Here is a 27,925-nt window from a genome sequence, read left to right on the forward strand (position 1 = left end):
AGAGTGGCCCACTGTCAGTCCTACTGAAGAGCCACAGAGAGCTGGCTCAGGGGCTTTGATTTCAAACTCAGCACTCTTGACCACCACTAGCATTAAAAGGCTGTGAACTGGAAACGTATTCTGGTCTTTGGCATGCAAATGAGCACACTGGATGTCCCAATTTCCCCGCATAATTCTGTTTATCTACATAGTAGGGAAAGCTCTAGGGGCTAACAGAAACTTCAGGGGGCACTTACATATGCGAAGATTTACACACACACCCACACCCACACACACATACGCTTGCATGTACACCCCACCACACAACACACATCAAAGACTAACGGTTTTTTCTGGTGCAGTGACTGCTTTAGAGAGGCCAGGTGGAGAACAGTGAACGTTCACAAGTTGCTTCCATATGGGTTCACCATCCATTCAAAAGACTCACCTTTGGGCTTCCTCTTTTTGTTTTTCTAATTCTAGGATCTTTCGCTCTTGTTCTTTCTGCTTCAGGCGTTCGGCCTCTACAGACTTTTGCTTCTGCAGCTGTTGTTTATTATGTATTTCTCTTAGTTCCTAGAAAGGATCAAGAAACAGGTCACACACTGACATGAGGGGCCGGGCATTTCAACTGTTTATCAGCATGCAACATTTGCTGGTGGGGACGTCCAGGAACTTTGGAGGTAACATTTCAGATTTGAAAAATATGTTTAACTTGGAAAACTGAAATCACTCTACATTTTGACATGACTGATCTCCACAAGCTGCTGAGGATTATTTTAGTCGGCCATGACACATCATAACCATTTTCTGTGATTTGTGGGCCGTGATACATTAGAGAGATTTTCCGTGATTTGCTTGAGGAAGGACTTGATAGTAGGAAGGACATCAGAAAAGCTACACTGCTAAAGACCTTGGCGATAATAACGGAACTCAGCCAGCTTTAAGGTATGGCAATAATCACAGATAAAACCTCAAGGCTCTTCTGATATTCAGTCAATACCAACCTCTACTGGCTTTGAAAGTACACAGACCTCTACACACACTACCTTCATTCAACCTCAGCTCCTGTACGGGATACCCTGCCTTAGAGCAAATGGACATGCCTCTGCTCCTGTGCTCCAGAACCTCAATTCTTGCCCCCAGGGTCTATTCTGCTCCAGAACCTCAATTCTTGCCCCCAGGGTCTATTCTGCTCCAGGACCTCAATTCTTGCCCCCAGGGTCTATTCTGCTCCAGAACCTCAATTCCCACCCCCAGGGTCTATTCTGCTCCAGAATCTCAATTCCCACCCCCAGGGTCTATTCTGCTCCAGGACCTCAATACTCGCCCCCAGGGTCTATTCTGCTCCAGGACCTCAATTCCCACCCCCAGGGTCTATTCTGCTCTAGGACCTCAATTCCCACCCCCAGGGTCTATTCTGCTCTAGGACCTCAATTCTCACCCCCAGGGTCTATTCTGCTCCAGGACCTCAATTCTCGCCCCCAGGGTCTGTTCTTCAAATGCACCTCTTGCAGGACCATCACCTCTGAACAAATCCATGTGTGAAGCTATGAGCTGTTCCAAACTAGATGGCAGTCAGACTGAAAGTACAAAGCCATTACCTGGATGATCACCACCTGGGATGTGATTTCCTCATTTGAAATGAGCCCCAGGAGCTGCAGTAATTTCCTTAACAGGCTACTGAACATAAAATGCATTCTATGGTATTTCAAATACTCGAGTGGGAAGTTTAAAAGCCCAAAATTATGAACAACAAGGAAATGCCTGTTGAGGGGGATACCCTCTGATTATATAGGAATCAGACTGTCAGTACAGACTCAGTCACTGAAACTTCTCTTACTTGGGTCAACAACAAATCAGGAGTCCAAGTGTCCAGTAAAGGCAAGAGTGGACTTCTGGTTGACTTCTTGGTCTGGCGAACTAGAGTTAGTCGTCCAAATGGACAACTCAAGAGTCTATATGGTGAAGTTTAAGGACCAAAGCGTACCCTATCTTCTGTCGCCTTGCTCATTCCAAGTCCACATGGGCAGGTTTCTTCCTGGCCCCATATTGCTACCCTTGGATTCATTTAGAGATTGAAAAACAAAGGTAGCAGGCCTGTCTGTAGAAAATCAGTGTTAAAATACACTTGTTACCAGAGAAAAGCCCTAGTTAACCTCTGTCTACTAACTAGACTACTTTTATCAATGGAGGCTTGTGTGTTGCTATGATGCTGAACACATTTCAGCAGAGCTTCCCGACTAGGACAGATTAAAAAGTAAGGGCTAGGGATCTGCTTCTGAAAGTCAGCCAACAAAAACCTTATGGATGGCAGTGATTCTTTTGTGCATGGAGTCACCAGGAGTCTGGAGGCCGACTCTATGGCAGCTAACAGCAGACTGTTCTGAAGATAAAGTTAAAATGCATACACAAGAGTTTTGTAAGCTGTAATTAACAGCTGAGATGCACTGAAAGGGAAGAAAGATATAAGAAAGTAAAGTTGAAATGGAGGTTAGGGAGATGGGGGAGTAGGGAAGGAAGGGGCTTCAATGGGGAACCCAGCACATGACGACCAAGAATATTTAGGCAGGAAGCAGCAGGAAGAAGCAACTTGGTAAAGCACAAACTGGTGGACTACTTTCTATGGCAGCAGGCTCGGCATGTGGCTTCCACATCAGGAAAGGCACCTGAGACAGGAGGCTGCTAGGGAGAGGCAAGGACAAGAATGGAGGCTGTGCAGTTGACTGCTTAAAGTTCAACCGAGAAGAGAAAATCAACACCAGAGGAAAAGAATTCCATTTTTCATTACCCTTCTCATTGCCATACCATGAGATATAAAACTCCCATGTGTTAAAAATTCAGCAGAATTGGTATTCACAGCAATTTGGGATCAAGCATAAATAGTAATTAATCTCAAATACCACAAGTGAAAAACCTGGTTAATATTTTGGATTTGATATTTCAGAGACAAATGGAAAAATGGTACAATTCCTGTCAGAGTGATCTCCACTCTCGGTGCCAGTTAACATATCTAAATGAAAGGAAAACTGCAGCAGAGTGATATTAAAACAACCTCTAAATGTCTTAAAAGCCGGCCAGAGCTCCAAAAGACTGCTTCCCACAGATACAGGTGGCCTACTCTATCATCAGCCCAATCACTGAGACATACTTTAAAAGAAAGAGTGGAAGAAAACAGATCAAAGACCTAAATACAAAATCTAAAACGATAAAGATCACGGAAGAAAAATTAGGGACAATGCTAGGAGCTCTAATACATGGCATAAACAGTATAAAAAACATTACTAACAATGCAGAAGAGAAACTAGACACCTGGGAGCTCCTAAAAATCAAACGCCTACGCTCATTCAAAGACTTCACCAAAAGAGTAAAGAGGTTACCTACAGACTGGGAAAAAGTTTTTAGCTATGACACTTCTGATCAGTGTCTGATCTCTAAAATCTACATGATACTCAACAACAAAAGACAAATAACCCAATTAAAAAATGTGCAAAGGATATGAACAGCCACTTCACTAAAGAAAACATTCCGGTAGCTAACAGATACATGAGGAAATGCTCACGACTATTAGCCATTGTAGAAATGCAAATCAAAACTACAATGAGATTCCATCTCATTCCAACAAGGCCAGCATTAATCCAAAAAATACAAAATAATAAATGCTGAACAGGTTGTGGAGAGACCAGAACACTTCTACACTGCTGGTGGGAATGTAAAATGGTAGATCCACTTTGGAAATTGACTTGGTGCTTCCTTAAAAAACTAGAAATAGAATTACGATATGATCCAGCAATCCCACTCCTTGGAATATGTCCTAGACAAATAAAAGCCTTTACACAAACAGATATATGCACACCCATGTTCACTGCAGCACTCTTTACAGCAGCAAAAAGACATCAATGGATAAATGAATTATGGTATATTCGCACAATGGAATAGTACATATCAATAAAAAACAATGATGAATCCGTGGAAAACTTCATAACATGGAGGAATCTGGAAGGCATTATACTGAGTGAAAATAGTTGCAAAAGGACAAATATTGTATGAGACCACTATTATAAGAACTCGAGAAATAGTTTAAACAGAGAAGAAAATATTCTTTGATGGTTGCGAGAGTGGGGAGGGAGGAAGGGAGAGGTGTATTCATATATTAGATAGTAGACAAGAACTATTTTAGGCGAAGGGAAAGACAACACACAATACAGGAGAGGTCAGCACAAATGGACTAAACCAAAAGGAAAGAACTTTACAGAATAAACTTTAATGCTTTGAAGGCCAGCGTAGCAGGGGTCGGGGCTTGGGGACCATGGTTTCAGGGGACATCTAGGTCAACTGGCATAATAAAATCTATTAAGAAAACATTCTGTATACCACCTTAAAGAGCGGCGTCTGGGGTCTTAAATGCTAACAAGAGGCCATCTAAGATGCATCAATTGGTCTCAACCCACCTGGAGGAAAGAATGAAGACCACCAAAGGCACAAGGTAATTATGAGCCCAAGAGGCAGAAAGGGCCACATAAATCAGACTACATCAGCCTCAGACCAGAAGAACTCGATGGTGCCTGGCTACAACCGATGACTGCCCTGACAGGGAACACAACAGAGAACCCCTGAGGGAGCAGGAGAGCAGTGCGATGCAGACCTCAAATTCTCCTAAAAAAACCAAACTTAATGGTCTGACTGAGACTAGAAGGATCCCGGATGTCATGGTCCCCAGACCTTCTACTAGCCCAAGACAGGAACTATTCCCAAACCCTACTCTTAAGGGACTGGAAGGAACTAAAAGGGACTATACGATAAAAAATGATACTGGTGAGGCGTGACCTTCTTGGATCAAGTACACACGAGGCTATTTGGGCAGCTCCTGTCTGGAGGGAAGATAAGAAGGCAGAGAGGGTCAGAAGCTGGCAGAATGAACACAAAAATAGAGGGTGGAAGGCAGAGCCAAGATGGCGGAATAGACAGACGCTTCTACTGAGCCCTCTGCAATAAAGACCTGAAAAAACAAGTGAAACGAGTATATCTGTGACAAGCTAGGAACCCAGAGCATCAAAGGCAAGCTTAGACAATGAACTGACGGTCAGGGGGAGGAAGAGACCGTTCAGAAGTAGAGAGGAGTTACTGGACCTGAATCGCGGGGAGCCCTAAGGCACCATTCCCGGAGCGGCAGCAGCGGCGCCAGTGGCGGTAGGCTGGTACTAGCGTTCAGCCGCAGTTTCCTCAAGGAGAAGCAGCCAGCCACACAGCCGACTCACACCTCTGGAACCTGAGGAGAACGGCGCTTTTGGCAAAAGCTAAGTGCTTGCGTATATTTTACTGACCCCCACCCCCACCCCCAAGCCAGCTTCAGCAGCTGAATCCCTGGGCCTGAGATAGACCCTAGTGAGTGCCTAGAGCCATCCTCTTGGCCTTGGGGAAGGAAAAAATTTGCAACTGGGGGGAAAAGATAATTTGCTAGCTCCATTAACCGGGGGAACTCAGGTCAGAAGCAGCTCATGTCCAGGCATAAACCATCCGTGCACCTTGAGCACCTTTCCCTTCTGCACAGACCTGTGTGGGCCTATGTCGGGAGAATAGGCCCTTGCTGGCAAACTCCAACCATTTCAGCTGTGTGGTGGAGAGGTGGGTGTTTGACGTTTGACAATACTTTGTCTATTAAACAAGGTCCTCTCCTACCCACATCAGGGACCTAAGGACTGGTAGCTCCACTCAGGTCACCCAGCCACCCGTTACAGGGGTCCAAAGATAACTGGTACCTCCCAGTCCTTACAACCAAAAATGCTGGGTGCCCATGGTCCGTCTGCAGAACCCACCCACCAGCACGCTCTAGGGAACAGAGACGCGTTTTCCTCAGAGACACTTGGGGGTTGGTTCTCAGCCCCCTGCCTTGTTCAGAGCGTGACCCCCTGCTGCAATCAGATACTGGTATATACGCAAATCACCCCTGCCCCTCTAAGGCTGTAGGACAGAGCCTGTATCACACACTTGATGATCAGCTACCTGGAAACCTGAGCTGAATTCATACAAGAAAACTGAATGGACTCCTAGACTGATATACCTGATAACAGCTCTAGCCAACTGGGGACAGGACGCCAGAGCTCCAAAGGTGAAAATAATCAACCTAGCTCACTCAAGCAACCCATAGGGGTATACCAAAACAAAACAAAGCAAGCAGCTACGACACAGTAAGCAAGCATAAACTAATACAATAACTTATAGATGGCTCAAAGACAACAGTCAATATCAAGTCACATAAAGAAACAGACCATGATCACCTCAACAGGCTCTCAAAACAAAGAATCCAGGGATCTTCTAGACGAAAGTGCATTCCTGGAATTACCAGATGCAGAATACAAAAGTTTAATATACAGTACCCTTCAAGACATCAGGAAGGAAATGAGGCAATACATAGAACAAGCCAAGGAACAGACAGATAAAGCAACTGAAGAAATTAGAAAGATTATTCAGGAACATAATGAAAAGTTTAATAAGCTGGAAAAATCCATAGACAGCAATCAGAAATTCAGAAGATTAACAATAAAATTACAGAAGTAGACAGCTCAATAGAAAGTCAGAGGAGCAGAACTAAGCAAGTAGAAGCTGGGGTTTCTGAACACGAAGATAAATCACCTGGCACTAATATAGTTGAAGGAAAATCAGATAAAGAATTTTAAAAAATGAAGAAACCTTAAGAATCATGTGGGACTCTATCCAGGGAAATAGCCTACGAGTGATTGGAGTACCAGAACAGGGAGGGATAACAGAAAATACAGAGAAAATTGTTGAGGATTTGCTGGCAGATAACTTCCCTGATATTGTGAAAGATGAGAAGATATCTATCCAAGATGCTCATTAAACTCCACATAAGGTAGATGTTAAAAGAAAGTCACCAAGACATATTATAATCAAGCTTGCCAAAACCAAAGATAAGGAGACAATTATGAGAGCAGCAAGGGATAAAACAAAAGTCACCTACAAGGGAGAGCCAATAAGAATAAGCTCAGACTACTCGGCAGAAACCATGAGGCAAGAAGGCAATGGGATAACACATTTAAAAAACTGAAGGAAAAAAACTGCCTGCCAAGAATCATATATCCATCAAAACTGTCTCTTAAATATGAAGATGAAATTAAGACATTTCCAGATAAACACAAGTTGAGGGAATTCGTAAAAACTCAACCAAAACTATAAGAAATACTACAGGGAGTTCTTTGGTTAGAAAATCAATAATATCAGGTATCCACCCAAGACTAGAACACTGGGCAGAGCAACCACATGTCAACCCAGACAGGGAAATCCAAAACAACAAAGCAAGATTAAAAAAAAAAAAAAAAAAAGCCCAACACAGGGTAACGGCGATGTTATTATATAAAAGAAGACAACATTAAAATAATAAAGAGGGACTAAGAAATGTAATCATACCCCTTCCCTATGGAGAGGAAGATATGGCAATACAAAGAAATAAAAGTTAGTTATAAATTTAGAAAAATAAGGGTAAATAAGAAGGTAACCACAAAGGAGATAAACTATCCTACTCACCAAAATAAAATACAAGGGAAAGATACAGACTCAGCAGAAACAAAATCAACAACAACAAATAAGAGGAAAGGACAATATATAAAGAAAATCTACTCAACACATAAAATCAAGTGGGAAAAAGAAACTCTCAACACACAAAAAAAGACATCAAAATGATAGCACTAAATTCATACCTATCCATAACTACCCTGAATGTAAATGGACTAAATGCACCAATAAAGAGACAGAGAGTGGCAGAATGGATTAAAAAACAAGATCCGTCTATATGCTGCCTACAAGACACACACCTTAGACTTAGAGACACAAACAAACTAAAACTCAAAAGATGGAAAAAAATATATCAAGCAAACAATCAAAAAAGAGCAGAAGTGGCAATATTAATTTCTGACAAAATAGACTTTCAAGTTAAATCCATCAGAAGGGATAAGGAAGGACTCTCTGCAATGGTTAAAGGGACAATACACCAAGAAGATATAACCGTATTAAATATTTATGCACCCAATAACAGGGCTGCAAGATACATAAAATAAACTCTATCAGCACTGAAAAGTGAAATAAACGGCTCCACAATAATAGTAGGAAACTTTAACACACCACTTTCGGTGAAGGACAGGACATTCAGAAAGAAGCTCAATAAAGACACGGAAGATCTAAATGCCACAATCAACCAACTTGACCTCGTAGACATATACAGAACACTCCACCCAAGAGCAACCAAGTATACTTTCTTTTCTAGTGCACTTGGAACATTCTCTAGAATAGACCACATATTAGGTCATAAATCAAGCCTCAGCAGAATCCAAAACACTGAAATATTACAAAGCATCTTCTCTGACCATAAGGCCATAAAAGTGGAAATCAATAACGGGAAAAGAAATCAAACACGTGGAAACTGCACAATACCCTGCTCAAAAAAGACTGGATTATAGAAGACATTAAGGATGGAATAAAGAAATTCAGAGACTCCAATGAGAATGAAAACACTTCCTATCAGAACCTTTGGGACACAGCAAAAGCGGTGCTCAGAGGCCAATTTATATCAATACATGCACACATACAAAAAGAAGAAAGGGCCCAAATCAAAGAATTATCTCTACAACTTTAACAAATACAAAGAGGGCAACAAAAGAAACCCACAGGCACCAGAAGAAAACAAAAAATGAAAATTAGAGCTGAACTAAATGAAATAGAAAACAGAAAAACAATTTAAAGAATTAACAAGATCAAAAGCTCGTTTTTTGAAAAAAAATCAATAAACTTGATAAACCACTGACCAAACTGACAAAAGAAAAACAAGAGTGGAAGCAAATAACCCAAATAAGAAATGAGATGGGCGATATTACAACAGACCCAACTGGAATTAAAAGAATCATACCAGCTTACTATGAAAAACTGTACTGAAACAAATTTGAAAACCTAGAAGAAATGGATGAATTCCTAGGAACACACTACCTACCTAAACTAACACAGAGGTAGAACAACTAAGTCGACCCATAACAAAAGGAGAGATTGAAAAGGTAATAAACTCCCAACAAAAAAAAAAAAGCCTTGGTCTGGAGGGCTTCACTGCAGAGTTTTACCAAACTTTCAGAGAAGAGTTCACACCACTACTACTAAAGGTATTTCAGAGTACAGAAAAGAACGGAATACTACCAAACTCATTCTATGAAGCCACCATATCCCTGATACCAAAACCAGGTAAAGACATCACCAGAAAAGAAAATTACAGACCTATATCCCTCATGAACGTAGACACAAAAATCCTCAACAAAATTCTAGCCAAGAGAATTCAACAACATATCAAAAAAATAATTCACCATGACCAACTGGGATTCATACCAGGTATGCAGGGGTAGTTCAACATTAAAAAAACAATTCATGTAATCCACCACATAAATAAAACAAAAGATAAGAATCACATGATTTTATCAATTGGTGCAGAAAAAGCATTTGACAAAGTTCAATGCTCATTCATGATAAAAACTCTCAGCAAAATAGGAATAGAAGGAAAATTCCTCAACATAATGAAGGGCATTTATACAAAGCCAACAGCCAACATCACCCTAAATGGAGAGCGCCTGAAAGCATTCCCACTGAGATAGGGAACCAAACAAGGATGCCCTTTATCATCGCTCTTACTCAACATTGTGTTGGAGGTCCTAGCCAGAGCAATTAGGCTAGATAAAGAAATAAAGGGCAGCCAGATTGGCAAGGAAGAAGTAAAAGAATCTCTATTTGCAGATGACAGGATCTTATACACAGGAAACCCTAAGGAATCCTTATGAAAACTACTGAAACTAATAGTTCAGCAGAGTATCAGGATACAAGATAAACATACAAAAATCAGCTGGATTCCTCTACACCAAGAAAAAGAACATCGAAGAGGAAACCACCAAATCAATGCATTTACAGTAGCCCCCAAGAAGATAAAATACTTAGGAATAAATCTTCTCAGAGATGTAAAAGACTTATACAAAGAAAACTACAGAACACTTCTGCAAGAAACCAAAAGAGACTTACATAAGTGGAAAAACATGCCTTGCTTGTGGATAGGAAGCTTTAACATTATACAAATGTCTATTCTACCAAAAGCGATCTATACATTTAATGCAATTCCAATCCAAATCCCAAGGACATTCTTTAATGAGATGGAGAAACAAATCACCAACTTCATATGGAAGGGAAAGAGGTCCCGGGTAAATAAGGCATTACTGAAAAAGAAGAACAAAGTGGGAGGCCTTGCTTTACCTGATTTTAGAACCTATTATACTGCCACAGTAGTCAAAACAGCCTGGTACTGGTACAACAATAGATACATGGACCAATTGAACAGAATTGAGAATCCAGACAGAAATCCATCCACATATGAGCAGTTGCTATTTGACAAAGGCCCCAAAACAGTTAAATGGATAAAAGACAGTCTTTTTAACAAATGGTGCTGGCATAACTGGATATCCACCTGCAAAAAAATTAAACAAGACCCATACCTCACTCCATGCACAAAAACTAACTCAAAATGGATCGAAGACCTAAATATAAAATCTAAAACGATAAAGATCATGGAAGACGCACCTGATCTCTAAAATTTACATGGTACTGCAAAAACTCAATTACAAAAAGACAAATAACCCAGTTAAAAAATGGGCAAAAGATATGAATAGACACTTCACTAACAAAGACATTCAGGTAGCTAATAGATACATGAGGAAATGTTCATGATCGTTAGCCATTAGGGAAATGCAGATCAAAACTACAATGAGATTTCATCTCACTCCAACAAGGCCGGCATTAATCCAAAAAACACAAAACAATAAATGTTGGAGAGGCTGTGGAGAGACTGGAACACTTCTACACTGCTGGTGGGAATGTCAAATGGTATAACCACTTTGGAAATCGATTTGGTGCTTCCTTAAAAAGCTAGAAATAGAACTACCATATGATCCAGCAATCCCACTCCTTGGAATATATTCTAGAGAGATAAGAGCCTTTACATGAACAGATATATGCACACCCATGTTTACTGAAGCACTGTTTACAATAGCAAGAAGATGAGAGCAACCAAGGTGCCCATCAATGGATGAATGGATAAATTATGGGACATTCACACAATGGAATACTATGCATTCATAAAGAACAGTGAGGAATCTGTGAAACATTTCATAACATGGAGGAACCTGGAAGGCATTATGCTAAGTGAAATTAATTAGTTGTAAAAGGACGAATATTGTATAAGACCACTATTATAAGAACTTGAGAAATAGTTTAAACTGAGAAGAAAACATTCTTTTGTGGTTGTGAGGGGGGGAGGGAGGGAAGGTGGGAGTAGGTATTCACTAATTAGATAGTAGATAAGAACTACTTTAGGTGAAGGGAAAGAAAGCACACAACACAGGGGAGGTTAGCACAGTTGGACTCAACCAAAAGCAAAGAAGTTTCCTGAATAAACTGAATGCTTCGAAGCCAGTGTAGCAGGGGCAAGGGTCTGGGGACCATGGTTTCAGGGGACATCTAAGTCAATTGGCATAATAAAATCTATTAACAAAACAGTCTGCATTCCACTTTGAAGAGTGGCGTCTGGGGTATTAAACGCTAGCAAGCAGCCATCTAAGATGCATCAATTGGTCTCAACCCACCTGGATCAAAGGAGAATGAAGAACACCAAGGACACAAGGCGATTATGAGCCCAAGAGACAAAAAGGGCCACATGAACCAGAGACTGTATCATCCTGAGACCAGAAGAACTAGATGGTGCCGAGCTACAACCAATGACTGCCCTGACAGGGAACACAACAGAGAACCCCTGAGACAACAGGAGAGCAGTGGGATGCAGACCCCAAATTCTCGTAAGACCAGACTTAATGGTCTGACTGAGACAGAAGGTCTCAGTCACGGCCCCCAGATATTATGTCAGCCCAGGACAAGAACCACTCCCAAAGCCAACTCTTCACACATGGATTGGACTGGACAATGGGTTGGAGAGGGATGCTGGTGAGGAATGAGCTTCTTGCATCAGGTGGACACTTGAAACTATGTTGGTATCTCCTGCCTGGTGGGGAGATGAGAGGGTGGAGGGGGTTAGAAGCTGGCGAAATGGACACGAAAAGAAGGGAGTGGAGGGAGAGAGTGGGCTGTCTCATTAGGGGGAGTGTAACTGGGAGTGTGTAGCAAGGTGTATATGGGTTTTTGTGTGAGAGACTGACTTGATTTGTAAACCTTCACTTAAAGCACAATAAAAAGTATTAAAAAAAATAGAGGGTGGAGAGGAGTGTGCTGTCTCATTAGGAGGAGAGCAACTAGGATTATATAGCAAGGTGTATATAAATTTTTGTATGAGAGACTGACATGATTTATAAACTTTCACTTAAAGCACAATAAAAATTAACAACAAAAAAAAAAAAAGAATGAAAAGTGACTGAAAGGCTTTCTTTTTCTCCTACCTTAAACTTTCCTCTTCAATAGCATAAAACCCTTAAATGGGTTCAGAAAGAACAATTTCTGTCAATAAACAATAACTAAAGTTCAGTTACTGGGAAGACAGGATTCTAGTTTCAGGTCCCTACCGTGGGCCCACAACTGAATCATCTTTAGGTTTTCCTTCAGCTCTGAGATTTCTTGAATTCATAGATACTGTTCATCACATGAAATTTACTTTATTTCAGTGTCACTTTATTTAGATTTTATTCTTACTGCAAGGATAAACCAAAAAGGTATAACCAGTAACAAAATAAACTTGAGCTGAAATTAAACAGAAAGGAGTTACAAATGACAGGGGAAGAATACAATTCCAACTTGATGTTCTAGTAACCTGATTACATATTAAAAAGGAAAAGTTCTCATTTTACCCAAGAAAAAATTTTATTTACAGGCAGGGTCATCTTCATGATATTTAACAACAGGGGCAGACAGGGCAGACCAATCAGGATGATGGCCATGGCCATGATGACTGTTGATATACCAGCGAGACCATATGCAGAAATAGTTTTCATTTTACCAAACAATCCCACTGCAGATTTCCTTTCTACACTGGGCGCTGGAAACTGGGTGTTGAGTTATAGCTCGTCAAGTATCAGACACAAAGTCAAAAAAGATGGAAGTAAAGCTAGTAACATGAGAAGCACTATAAAATGCAAAACAATAAGAAACAAATTTAAAACATCTACAGAAAAAAATCAAGCTAATGAGAAAGTTAAAAAAAATTGTAAATGCATCATATACATGAAGACACCTAAGAATTAAAAAAATACGTAACATTTATTTTTGAGTATAGCAGCATTACAGGATAGGCTGAACCTATCTTTGGAATTGCCTAAATAAGCTGCAGTTTCAAGTACCTCCGAAGAAACGGAGCTTGTGGCAGCCACAAAATAACAGATGTCAAATAAGGCAACAGAAGGCTCTGGTGCCTGACATCCAGATTTGAAGACTTCGAAGTTTTTCTATCATTCCCTTCATCCAAGTCAGACACTGCTGCGATACACAATCAAATGTCAGAAAATCAAGAGGCCGTACACAGGCAGACATGCCAGGTCTTCTCTTTTCTTGAACTTAGGAGTTAACGATGGCATGAACTGAGATAAGCTGAAAATTTATGAAAATTCATGCATGCGAAAAGAATTATGGTGTTGGCGAAGAATATTGAATATGCTGTGGGCCGTCAAAAGAATGAACAAATCTGCCTTGAGAGAAGTACAGCAAGAAAGCTCCTTAGGAGTGAGGCAAGACTTGGTCTCACATGCTTTATCATAGGGACTAGTCCTTGGAGAAGGACATCATGCTTGGTAAAGTAGAGGGTCAGTGAGAGAGAGGAATATCCTTAACTGGATGGACTGACACAGTGGCTGTAAAAATGGGCTCAAGTATGGCAACAACTGTGAGGATGGCACAGGACAGGGCAGTGTTTCCTTCTGTTGTACATGGGGTCGCTATGAGTCGGAATCGACTTGAGGGCACCTGACAACAACAGATTGATAAACTTTCTCTTTTAAGTTGAACTTCTGAGACGGCAATCTACGGATGAAGGAACATATACTACAAACGAGTTAATAACTTGCCTTACTTTGCCATAACCAAGTCCTTGCAGAACGCCTAGTCCAACCCCAGAGGGGAGCAAACAGATGGCTACACTGTTGCCTCATTCTTTGCCAATACTGTTTAAGAGACTCAAGTAAAATTAGTTATTTAAAAGTATCTTTTCAATTCTTTCGGGGGAAACAATTAAAGATGACAAACCTGGGTGTCATTAAATTCTTTATTTACCCAGTAATGAATGAACTGGGAGAAATAGTTAAGAAAAACTTCATGACACTAACTGTATCAACCTTTCCTGGTGGTCAACCTGATTAAAGTACCTACCCAAAACCCAATGCCGTCGAGTCGATTCCGACTTACAGTGACCCTGTTGGGCAGAATAGAACTGCCCCATAGGGTTTCCAAGGAACTCCTGGTGGACTCCAAATGCTGACCCTTGGTTAGGAGCCGTAGCACTTAACCACTATGTCACCAGGGTTTCCATATAAATTCTATTAAATCCACAAGGATATAACTAAGATAAAAACAGAACAAGTAAGAAAGTAAGAATCAAAAGTCAGTATCTCCCTTAGGGCTCTTCCTGGAATTAACTTACAGAACTCTAAACATATACAGCAAAGCTTCTTAGCCAGGGTGCATGAATAAGCTTCAGCCTGGGGAACACCAGGAAACTGCATGCAAAGTTGGGGTATATTTGCATTTTTCTGGCAGAGAAGGCTCATAATTTTCATTAGATTCCTAAAGCGGTCTTTGACCAAACACAGATCATGAACCACAATTAAAAAAAAAAAAACTATTAGCAAATTCTGTCTTCTCTAGCTAAGATAAATGAAAATGGTCTTTATTCTCTGAAACAAGTGGGGAAAAGTCATTTATTTCTCCAGAAGAACTAAGACATTTGAACCATAAAGCATCTTTTGACACCATATGGCACATAGCCAAAGCATTTCAAAAGCAATATGCTTGACAAATTGAATTCTCAAGAGGATCCAACACTTTTTTTTTTCCCCCGGAGAAATATGGCTCACTTTCAAGTATACTGAAGATAGCTGTTCTATAGCTATGCTAAGAATCACTTGATCTAATATCCATGACTACTGCTCTTTCATCTGGTCTTAGAGAATTCAAAAATTGACATATTATATAAAGTTATCATACTTACTTGAAATATAAAAAAAAGAAGTATCCACCTGGACAATATGTATGGGCTTCCTTTTCATAAACATTGCATACCTTGATTAAAAAAAAAAAACACCAAACTCCCTGTCGTTGAGTCAATTCCGACTCATAGTGACACTGTAAGACAGAGCAGAACTGCCTCATGGGGTTTCCAAGGAGCGGCCGCTGGATTCGAACTGCCGGCCTTTGGTTACCAGCCGACCTCTTAATCACTGTGCCACCAGGGTTTCCATACCTTGATTAATTACTTGAAATTCAAGAACACCACCATAAATAAAATTGTTCAAAATACATCTCCTAATAATGATAATCTTTATACTGTTAATATTAAATTGATTTCATAGGAAATTGACCTAGGTACCAGCATTAGAAATTTCAGGTGGTGAACAAGTTTTTGTCTGTTTTGCCTATAATCTAACACCTACAGAACACCTAAGGCAGAAGTGCTTTTGTATGCATAGTATTTCTCACCCAGAAAAATTATGCAACACATAAAATCAGAATTTTTAAAAGTCCCAAGTTTTAAAATACAGGTTTTGAGATTGAAAATAGTCTTCAGCCTTTCCCAAGTAACTGGTTGTGAAACAAACGGAAAATTACTAAGGAAAGCCAGTAAACACACCCTATGAGGACAGAGGACCTGCACATGCGCAGAAGAATCTGCAAAGTACCGAAGTATCTCAGAGCACAGAAATTGTATGCGAGTCAACTTAGGTACCGATACTCCACTCATCATAAAATTTTAAACTTTATTCATTTTTCCTGCATTATAAATGTAAAGAATATAAAGAAAAAGATACATTGATTGGTTATTTAAATTAGGAAAAGTGGTATACTGATGTTTAGAAACATGTTTAAATATTACTTCTAAACATCAGCCAATATTTAGGCAAACAGCAAACCCACTGCCCCATGGCACAATCAGTGATCATGACCGCGATGGGAGAGCTAAGGAGGAATGCACAGGGTGGTGGTGGTGGACGTGGGGAGATGGAGAGAACAAAAGAGAAAGGGCTGGGAAATCCTGTCCTCTCCACAACAAAGAAAACCTTCTGAGAATCTTCTCCCATGAGGCTTTGGTAGGTACCCTTATGTTACCAGGTAGAGAAAAGTGATCCCAGTTTGTTCTGAAAAACTGAATTTTCTCCAAATGCCTCAGGTGTATCCACAAAGTGAGACCCTACTATTTTAAATGCATGTAATTCTGGAGGATAAAACTGTCAAGGAGGATTGCCTAAACAAGAGATTAACAAAAGGGAAGAAAGCATGTTTTCAAAAGATTGAGTTTTGCTTTTCCCTCTCTCCCAAATCACCTTTTATTAAATATTTTTAAAAACCTAAAAAAAAAAAAAAAAACCAAACCCCACCGTAACTACAAAATTCAACCAACAAGCCTCCTGGTATGGCATAGATTCTAATGTATAACATCTATTAACTATTTTCAGTCTTGGGAATGTTTTAATTATTTTTCTATATTCAAGAAATCTCTACAAAGTTTTCACAATCACAAGTACATTGAATTAGAGGATTTTATTTCTATGTACAAAGAATGGGAATTTCAGGACACTTAACTGTGCTCATGAGGAACCTTTACATAGATCAAGAAGCAGTTTGTTCGGACAGAACAAGGGGATACTGATTGGTTTCAAGTCAGGAAAGGTGTGTGTCAGGGTTGTATTCTTTTACCATACCTATTCAATCCATATGCTGAGCAAATAATCCCAGAAGCTGGACTATATGTAGAAGAATGGGGCATCAGGACTGGAGGAAGACTCATTAACAACCTGCGTTACGCAGATGACACAATCTTGCTTGCTGAAAATGAAGAGGACTTGAAGCACTTACTAATGAAGATCAAAGACCACAGCCTCCAGTATGGATTGCATCTCAACATAAAGAAAACAAAAATCCGCACAAGTGGACCAATGAGCAACATCATGATAAATGGAGAAAAGACTGAAGTTAAGGATTTCATTTTACTTGGATCCACAATCAACAGCCATGGAAGCAGCAGTCAGGAAATCAAAAGATGCACTGCATTGGGTGCATCTGCTGCAAAGGAACTCTTTAAAGTGTCAAAGAGCAAAGAAGTCACCTTGAAGACTAAGGTGCACCTGACCCAAGCCATGGTATTTTCGATCACATCATATGCATGTGAAACGGGACAATGAATAAGGAAGACTGAAGAAGAATTGACGCCTTTGAATTGTGGTGTTGGCAAAGAATATTGAATATACCACGGACTGCCAAAAGAACAAACAGATCTGTCTTGGAAGAAGTATAACCAGAATGCTCCTTAGAAGCAATGATGGCGAGACTGCGTCTTACATACTTTGGACATGTTGTCAGGAGGGATCAGTCCCTGGAGAAGGACATCATGCTTGGCAGAGTACAGGGTCAGCAAAAACGAGGAAGACCCTTAACGAGGTGGATTGACACAGTGGCTGCAACAATGAGCTCAAACATAACAACAATTGTAAGGATGGCTCAGGACCGGGCAGCGTTTCCTTCTGTTGTACATAGGGTCCCTAGGAGTCGGGGTACCTAACAACAATATTCTTTCTGTGCAGAAGGGGTCTTTTCAAAATGATCATATAAGCAAAAATAAATTTTATATTGAACAAAAATAAGTCAGCAAACCATGAAAGAGCCAAATATTTTTCTACGGATTATGAGGGAGCAACGCTGTGATCTGAATTCACACTGATTTCTCCTGGGTCCCTGAGTCTCCTCTTTCTCCAGCTTTTCTTTGTCCTCATTGTTTCCCTTTGCATGCATTTCTTCCTGACTTCTCAGTTCTGTTCTGAGGCTCTCTCTCCAGCCCTTTTCTTTTTTCCCCTGTTGATAAACATTTTGCCTCTCACTGCCTTCATAATGAATAAGCCTGCCATGAAAGCCAGTGTTTGAAACCAAGGCCATAAAAGCTTTAGTTAAGCAAACAACCTTAGTTACTATAACTGGCATTCTCAGTTCAACATCGACTCAGTTCTTAGGAGTAACTTTAGAACAGGTATCATTATGGGCAGAATTTATATTTCTAAGAGCCCTTCGTGTCTAATTTCAGAAGGGCTTTTCCAACTACCTTATGGAATATAATTTTCAATTCTAAATTTGTCCGAAAATCTCAAGTTTTGCTAAGAAATTAAACACCGTCCACCCTGGGAACCGTATGCTGCCTCTAACAACACTCTCTCATGGGATGTAAACATGCACAGACCTGAATAATCAGTGGTGCTGTCTTTCAGTTTTTTGCAGACAAGTGGCAGATTTAGCTACCTGAAACACTTGTTCTAAAAGACCACAGTACACAGTACCTTGTCCATCTTGTGATTCAGAGCTTACACACACACACACCTTGTCAGGGCAAAAAGGTCCACGATTCATAACAACTAATCATCATTAACTTTGTACAAAGAAGGCTTAGCACTTAGTGGTAAACGCTGTCTTAAACAGTGAGCACTCATCTGTGGGTGGGAAACACAAGCACAGAGCTGAAGACGGTTCATCATTCTTAGTCTGAGATAGATGAGTACTGCCTGAGTAGGACACAGGAACCTTTAAAAGGAAGTCTAAGCCATGACGCAGCCCAGGAGAACCGCAGCCGCTGCAACGCCGCCTCCCCTGCCACGGACTGGAAGAAAGAAACACTCCGATGTAAACACCGTTCACGTGAGGTCTTGTCCAGCACACAGTGCCCGTACAGGAACAAACAAGGACTCAACATGAACACCTCTTTGGGCGTTGCATTCTCTCCATTTGGCATAAATGAAGCTCTACTTGATGTTGCTGCTCTGTGTTACAGTTAAGGTATAAAGTACGCAGCATCAGGCTGTCAGTGCCCAGGAAAGCTGCTAACAGTGACTGCGACCATTGGCAAGGTCAGGGTGAAGGCAAGCTGCACTGTCCAGGAAGCCCCTATCGGTAATGGTGTTGGACACTTGTTAGAAGCATAATCTCATAACTATATGCAAGTTATGAGAAGTTATAAGAAAAATAATTATCAGAATGTGTCCTTTAGGAATACCAATTCCCCAGAAAAAGTTGAGAGTTTTGATTAAAAAAAAAATTTTTTTTATATGTGTAAAATGAGATATAAAGATAAAGTCATAGATAGTAATTTTAAATTGATGTTTCTGGAATATAAATAGGAGAAGACTATTGATTTCTTAGCATGATAAAATATTTGCTGCATACAGAATACATTTTAAAAGCAGAAAATTACAGTAAACAAATTTGATCCACTAAATTAAAACTACTTTAAGAAGCATTAACTCAGCTAGTAATAATTACTTTAAAAATCAATGATGCCTGGTCAAATCACTGGCTGGATATTTCATTTGATCATCAGAAAGCTACAATTTACTATTCGTGTAAGAAGCAGCAGAGACACAGAAGCTGCCAAGTGGGAAGTTCCTGGCACAGAGCGTCAGTAGCTCAGGGCACATCCTTTCTCCTCCTTTCCCACCCTCTCCTTTTCTACACACTTCTCTAAAAAAACAAAAGCAAGGGTTCTTTGTTACAGTATGATTCCCTTGTTTTCTTTCTCAACTAATTCTTTGTTTTGGGGGGTAAACTAAAAAAAAAGAAAGACACTTGTATCTTCAGATCTTTTGCCAGGCCTTTCTTCTGTGGTGCTGGGTGGATCTGAACTGCCAACCCAGGGACCTTATGTATACGGCAAAGGGCCATTAATACGGATGGAAGGTAGCCTTTTTTGAAAGGAAGAATGAGCTCTGAATTTCTATAAGAACAGGTAGAATCTCAAAGGCCTGACTCCAGAGACCACTACTCCATGTTCTCAATCTGCAGCCATTTGACAACAGGTGACCAGTAAGTCGCTACCTACACGAAACAAATTACCTGTCAACTTGACTGCAAAAGTGATTTTTTTCCTCTTCAATTAATAACTTGAGAATTTCCATCTTTGGTTATCAATCTTAGGTGGGGAAGGGAGGAGAATAATTCTTTCTGAACTGAAGCCAATGGGAGAGAACCTCAAAAGAAGGATGAATCTAGACTAGACATTTTGATGGAAAGGGCTAAAGCAGACTGTACGTTAAAAAAAAGAGAGAGAGAAAATTTTAAGACATACTCTTTAAACTCTTTCAAGAAACTAAATACACATACACTTCCAAATTGTATCTTATACCACAGAACCTGGGCTAAACCAGGGTGATATTATCCCCACGTGACCTCTATACCTAGGGAACTGGAACATAACGTTAGGCATGCATCAAATAAGTGACTGACTTATTATAAGCAGTTTTTTTTAACTGGAGGAATGAGAGAATTGGTGTTTGCTAGATATAGTTCACATCTGTGGATCCAGGCACTGGATACAGGTTAAGGTGTGTGGCCAACTAACTTAAAAATCTACACTCCAACCATCAGTGCTTCTCCAGTATCACTGTACTCATCTGTAATGAGCAAAATCCACTTTCCTTTTCCTGGCTGAGCAATCTGCATGAACATAAAATACAACTGCCAAGTCCTAACTTCTTCTCTGTCCTCTGCAGCTGGTTTCCTTTCGGGGAGGAATGTTTTAGGATACAGCAAATTCACACCATCAGATTAGATGCGTGGAATGACTGGACAGCTGCCAACATGTCACTCCCAGAAAGGTAGCGGTAATGTCTGCATCATTAGTGTGGATGCTGTAAAAACACTGCTGTGTCAAGAGAAGCACCAAGCAGACCCCAGGGGTCACAACACTGGTTCTTCTTTGGCTACCTCATCATATAGGCAATTACAGCTGAGAGTAAACACATGTGCTAAAGTCAGAAAAAAGTCCTTCAACGAAGAAAGGTGGGCAGGAGATATTCAGGAGACTAAACCTGCCTCTGTGCTGTGTCAATCAAATTACAAATCTTTTGATTCTTCAGTTTAACTGCTTCTGTTTTCGTTTCACTGGGTCTGAGAGGAATACTAGAAGTGACCACCAAGGGTGCCACAATCACTCAGCGCTCCAAATGGGCACTGAACAACAAAACAATATATCTATACTGGCTTGTGATTTTTTTACTCATCGTATTAACCCCAACTTAAATAATGGAAAACCAAAATAAAAATTAAAAATACAGAGATGTTCTTATTTGAAAACAAGTATATTTTTAAAAAGGTCTAGTGAAAAAAGGGGCTAAAATGAGCCTCTGTATGCTCATACTCCAACCGTTACAGAGGCAAGCAAATGCTGACTCAGACCATTCAGCAACTGCAGCAGCAATTTCATCCTAAAATAATTTAATCTGTAAATCTTCTAGGCATTTATCAAAAATCACCCACCAGAGTTATCATTTTCTAATACGTTTTGGAGAATCAAATTTCTAAAAAAGGAATCTTGGGATTAAGGCAGAAATCTGGCCTACCGCTGGGTTTAAGACATAGCTGGACAGTTAACAGTTTATACTCTGAGAGACTATTAGAATGCACAGTAGTCTGCAACCACGTTGTATTCTTTTTGCCTGAACTACTGACAAGTCACACAGAGAGTTAAAGTGAGCATCTTATGATGCTTATTCTGGAGACGGAGAACTTCCAGATACATGTCCCACACTAGACGTCACACGTAATCATAGACACAAATACAGAGCAAATACACAGTACGCCTACTCCTCACTTACCAGTATGGTTAGGTGCCAAAGACCAGGTCGTTATTGGCATTATGTGAAATACTCGTGATTTCCTGCCCCGGCCTCCCCTCCAGCTGGGCGGCCACTGCCCAACTATACCTGGGTGGTCACAGGCTCGCCCTCACACTGCTCACTGGAATCGGAATCCATGTTGTGGGCCAGGCGTCCTCTGCCACCTGGTGCCCCAGCTCAGGCTCCAAGGTGCACACTCAGTGTGGGAAGCGGAGTGGCCAGGGCTGGGTGGTGGTAGCCATCTTGACCTCGGCCAGGGGTCAGCTCCACAGGTGAGCACCACCTGCCCACACCCCACTCCGGAGGCCACAGGCAGGTGCCTGCCCTACTGGGAGGAGCGTCCCATGGGTTCCAGATTGGGTTCCAGATGGGGAGGGGGGGCCTCTCTTCCCTCCGCAAGCCCAGGCAAGCGAGAGTGTGTGGGTCAGCAAGGTCTTTATTGCGCAAAATAGTCGGATCACAGATTTTTTTTACTATTGTCGTAAATTTGAAACATTGGATAGAGAGAGTTGATAAGCGAGGAGCAGGTGTGTGCACACACTGTGTGAGCATGAATGTACAGTGAAGAAAAACACTAACTCGGCTCGAATAATATTTCCCCTAAGACTTGGGCGATTCAGAAAAGTTCACTATGTACTGTTCGAAAAAACAGCAAAAATACCTCAAACTCAGACATCTTGACAGTTCGGCCTCGAATCTCAGGTCAAAGGTTAACTAAAAATCTCAAATATGCTAATTTTTCCCCCTAATTTTCATAATAACAAATAGAATTTTTACTGTTTCCTACTGCCAAAAACTAAATTACCCAGAATCAAGGGTTTTTAAGTTGGTAAAAGAAAACAAGTATTTGGGGGAAGAAAGTATAGCATTCAATTTCTTATAAGGACATAATTGATTAAAAACTCCAATATCTAATTAAACCTAAAATATAGGATTTGCGTTGTCTGCATTCTGGTTTTTACTATGACAATTAACATTCTGAAGATGATAATGCTGTAAAGTTAAATCAAAAGCCCCGAACGGAAAGAGGCAGTTCTCCAACCACTTCTGCATTCCTCGAGAGTTTGGCATTTTCCTGAGTTTTTCCAAGCAAATATGACAAAGCCACACACCACTTCTGCCATAAGACTAAAGCAAGCACTAAACAATAAAATTTTTAAGTGTGAGGTAACAGAACAAACATCGACATAAAAGCACGATCCTGAAGGTAACAAGTAGCAGAAGAATTCCAAGTTTTAACAGTCTTCTAAGAACACAAGAAAGCTGAAGCTCAACGGGCCTGGCTTCTGGAACTCACCTGGATGTGGCTGTAGACAGACAAAGGGACTGAAGAGTGTGAAAATGTACCTCAGATTAAAGACAGCTACCATGTTGGGGCCACACACTCAGCCCTATTTATAGATGGCAAATTCATTCTTGCATTTTTTTAAAAAGAGAAAATGTAGTTTGGATTGCATATTGTTCTTCTAGAGATGTGAAGGCTTTTACAAAGGCTGACAAAGCAGAATCACACATTTTTCCTCCTGGGATTAAATATCGATGTATCACCTGGCGTTAGAAAAATTAAAGGTAGGACATGCAGGTAACACACACACACACACAGGGTGGTTACCTTCAGCTGATTGTTGAAAATATCAATCTCCTGTAGCTTCGCTCTGGTTTCTTTCTCAACCTCATCCAGCTGGTCTCGCAGCTGCTGCCGAGCTAGTTCTTTTGCTTCTAAAGCTCTTTTGACTGTAAGAAGTGAATCTCCTAGTTTAGAAAAACATTGCAGGATATGAAAAACTTTAAAATGGTAGTGAGGAAAACAAACATTTTTAACATTCTCTTTTCACGTAAAGAAATTTTTGACGTTAAAAAGAACAACTTTAAAAATAAAACACCTACTATGCAAACTGTTCTGCTGAACTTGCTTTAGTTGGTCATTGAGTATCTGTTTTTCCGGAATAAGTCTTCCAAGCATTTGCTGAGATTCCTGGGAGAGAATGGAGAAAACAACAGTGAATGACGGGAAAACGACCAAGTCCAGATTCACCGTCCAGCCTAGAGCATGGTCAGCACTTCTCCCAACCTCAACCCAAATCCTCTCCTTGAGACGGCATTTAGTCTCCAGTCAGGGTGAGCCCTGCCAAGGAATTCACTCTGTGTGCCAAATGCTTTTCACTGAAACATAGCTAAGACGTTTACAGCTCCCTTGATATTCCTTATATTTTTATTAATGGCTATTCATAAGCTTTAAAAAATGTACTTTATGTACAACTTGGCAGAGAGAAAACTGAAGTAATGCCCTCTGAATTGCACCCTGATCAAATGCAAATCCAGTGACCCTGTTTTTTGTAAACTGACTGGGCAGTTTAAATGAAAACTATTCCACTCGGAACTTGGATACTTAATAGGGTTGAACTTAGGTTTGCCATATAAGAGAAGCTGGGTCTTAGGCACCATTTATGTTTTCTACCACATAGAATGGAACTACAATTTTAAACAGGTACACAAAAGCCTTAAATCAACTATTTTTTAATTGACATAAAAAAAGCTTAAAATCACATTGAACAGGGCTGTTTAGTAGTTTTCTTGAGCAATTTCCCAAGCACTGTATTTGCTTAGGAACCATGGTGGTAGAGTGGTTAAGAGTTGGTTGCTAACCAAAAGGTCAGCAGTTCGAATCCACCCGCTGCTCCTTGGAAACCCTATGGGGCAGTTCTACTCTGTCCTGTAGGGTTGCTATGAGCTGGAATCAACTCAACGGCAACAGGTTTGGTTTGGTTTTCAGTATTTGCTTAAATTCATCTGAAATTCTCCTGGACAGTTTCTACAAGTGTGTAAAAAGGCGTTTCCTACTGTTTCTTTTACAACAACTTCTGTGGGCCATTTTGTACTATAAATGTCCACTTAGTTATGCTAGTTTAGTTACATTTGGCTTTATAATCTGAGAGGTATATCACTGCTATTTATTTCTAACTGGACATGCTATCAAAAGATGAGGCTGCAAATGTACTTTGAAATGAATTATTTTCAAGAGATGGCACTGTTCAAAATGGGAAAGATAAAATGATGCTAAGCTATCACACAGGTCACTTCTTGTGTGCTGAGAAAGGTACCCAGGGAACTGCAAAGCCTGCAGCCCTTCTCTACTTTTTGGACAAAAGGAAAGACGGAATCCACAGGTGGCCAGGGTTTCTGAAGATGGTAAGAAGGGAAACGCTTTTAACCACAGCACAGGGGGTGCTGAATGAGTAATTGCCGAGTAAGTTACTGTTCTCATGGCATCTGTGGGGTAAGTGGGATTGTCCACTCAGCAGGAATGGAAGTCAGTTGCTGTTACTTCACTGGTGAGTTAAATTTAGCTTCAAAGAGTAAGTTCAAATACCACCATCAACTAAAGACATACAGGAAATGGAATATAATTTGCATATGTCTCAAAGCATTATATACAATTGCTGTGAGTTTTGGAACTGAGACAATCATGAGTTCAGCAATGACAGCTACACTATAAAGGGGCGGTGAAACAGCCGTTAAGTGTTTAGTGAGGTTCCACTCTGGAGCTGTTGTTGTTAGGTGCTGTCGACTCGTTTCCAAATGATACAGACCCAATGTACAACACAACGAAACACTGCCTGGTCCTGCACCATCCTCACAATCGTTGTTATGCTTGAGCCCATTGTTGCAGCCACTGTGTCAATCCATCCCAGTGAGGGTCTTCCTCTTTTTCACTGACCCTCTACTTTACCAAGCAGGATGTCCTTCTCCAGGGACTGGTCCCTCCTGACAACATGTCCAAAGTACATGAGACGCAGTCTCACCATCCTTGCTTCTAAGAAGCATTCTCGTTGTACTTCTTCCAAGACAAATTTGTTCATTCTTTTGGCAGTCCATGGTGTATTCAGTATTCTTTGCAAACACCACAATTCAAAAGCATCAATTCTTCTTCGTTCTTCCTTATTCATTGTCCAGCTTTCACAAGCATATGAGGTGATTAAAAACACCATGGCTTGGGTCAGGCGCACCTTAGTCTTCAAAGTGACATCTTTGCTTTTTAACACTCTGAAGAGGTCTTTTGCAGCAGATTTGCTCAATGCAACGCATCTTTTCATTTCCTGACTGCTGCATCCATGGGTGTTGATGGTGGATCCAACTAAAATGAAATCCTTGACAACCTCAATCTTTTCTCTGTTTATCATGATATTGCTTATTGGTCCAGTTGCGAGGATTTTTGTTTTCTTTATGTTGAGGAGTAATCCACACTGAAGGCTGTGGTCTTTGAACTTCATCAGTAAGTGCTTCAAGTCCTCTTCACTTTCAGCAAGCAAGGTTGTGTCATCTGCATAATGAAGGTTGTTAATGAGTCTTCCTTCAATCCTGATGCCCCGTTCTTCTTCATACAGGCCAGCTTCTTGTATTATTTGCTCAGCATACAGATTGAATAAATTAGCCCTGCATTAAATATCCAAGGTCTTACCATGAAATGCAGAGTTCCGGTGGCGCAGTGGTTAAGCGTTTGGCTGCTAACCAAAGGTCGGCAGTTTGAATCCACCAGCCACTCCTCGGAAACCCTATGGGGCAGGTCTACCCTGTCCTACAGGAATCAACTCAACAGCAATGGGTTTGGTAACACGAAATGCAGAGCAGTATCTACATGAATTTGATGACTCTTAGCTCAACATTTGATACCAAACCACCTGATAAGGTAACAACCCTTTTTTTTTTTTTGGGTTTGGTAGCTCAACACTTGATACCAAACCAGCTGATAAGGTAACAACTTGGTAGTCACCTTCGGGTAGCTAATGAAATTCAGATAGAAGTGCCTAGAATAGAATTTCAGGTTCTTATGGACTCCACATTTTCTGGAGCCAAGACTAGATAAACCCCTGAAACTATTTCCCTGAGATGATCTTTAAAATGTGAACCATAAATATCCCTTGAAGTCTTCTTAAAACCAAATGATAGTTTAGCTTAATTAGTAAAAAATGTCTGCCTTGAGCATTATGCTCTTTGAAGAACTATCTATACGGCATCAGAGTGACAACAGCAACTCAGAACTTTATGGGGGAGTGAGATTATGTTAACAGGAAGGAACAACTGAGAAAAGGAGGGTGAGAATGGTCACACAACTTGAAGAATGGAGTCAACATCGCTGAAGTGTACGTGCAGAAACAGTTAAATTGATTTATGTTTTGCTGTGTATATTCTCAAAAACAACAACAAAAATTAAAAAAAAAAAAAGAATTTCCTATAGTACAGGGTCACTGAGTCGGCATCAATTTGATAGCAGCGGATATAGTATGGAAGCCCTGGTGGCACAGTGGTTAAGCACTCAACTGCTAACTGAAAGGTTGGAGGTTAGAACATACCAGCCACTATGGGGGAGAAAGATGTGGATGTCTGCTCCAGTAAAGATTATAGCCTTGGAAACCCTATGGGGCAATTCTGCCCTGTCCTACAGGTTGTTACAAGTTGGAATCAATTCAACTTGATGGCAACGAGTTAGGGGTTTTTTGGTTCGTCTATAGTACTGCACTATGTCTCCAACTATTGCCTGTGTATCTATCTCTCATACCCACTAAAATACTTCATTGCACTTAATTGTTTTAGTTATCACAGTAAAAGCCAAAGTCCTGTGGGTGGACTACATGGTCCCAGGCGATCCAGCCCCGCATCTCACTTCCTGCTCTAACCATGCTGGCCACCTTGATGTAGCCACAGGGACTCTGTCCTGCTGTTTCACTGCCTGCAGCTGGTTCAGCCGGACAGCTACAGGGTGGGTCCTTGTCTAGTTTGTGCTCAAACACCACCCTCACAGAGAGGCCTGTCCTGACTGCCCTCAGCACACTCTAAGCCCTCCCCTGCTCACGCTCCACAGCACTTCTCACCCTCTAGCAGAGTGGGTGCTTTCCTTATTTCCTTGGTGTCTGTCTCCCTCACAGGCAGGGTGTGCACTCGGGAAGGCAGGTGCTCTCATCTGTTGCTCACTGGGGGACCCTCAGTGCCCAGAAAAGCATCTGGGGCGCATCATCATCTGCTGAAATGCTACTTGAAATCCTACTTTTCAGGTGAGG

At 40.8% G+C, this 27,925-nt stretch overlaps 1 protein-coding gene across 5 annotated transcripts in view; it reads right to left on the reverse strand.

Annotated features, from left to right (window-relative positions):
• ITSN1 (intersectin 1) overlaps window positions 1–27,925 on the reverse strand; it is a 229,548-nt gene that overhangs the window by 98,507 nt on the left and 103,116 nt on the right. For all 5 annotated transcript variants that reach the window (XM_049858659.1, XM_049858660.1, XM_049858661.1 and 2 more), the window contains 3 exons: window positions 23,757–23,844; window positions 23,482–23,621; window positions 428–555 (listed from right to left, as the gene is read on the reverse strand). In XM_049858659.1, coding sequence (XP_049714616.1) covers window positions 428–555; window positions 23,482–23,621; window positions 23,757–23,844 — 356 coding nt within the window. The remainder of the gene's footprint in view (window positions 1–427; window positions 556–23,481; window positions 23,622–23,756; window positions 23,845–27,925) is intronic.

The sequence above is a fragment of the Elephas maximus genome, chromosome 18 (genome assembly GCF_024166365.1).
Source record: "Elephas maximus indicus isolate mEleMax1 chromosome 18, mEleMax1 primary haplotype, whole genome shotgun sequence".
Taxonomy (NCBI): Eukaryota; Metazoa; Chordata; class Mammalia; order Proboscidea; family Elephantidae; genus Elephas; species Elephas maximus.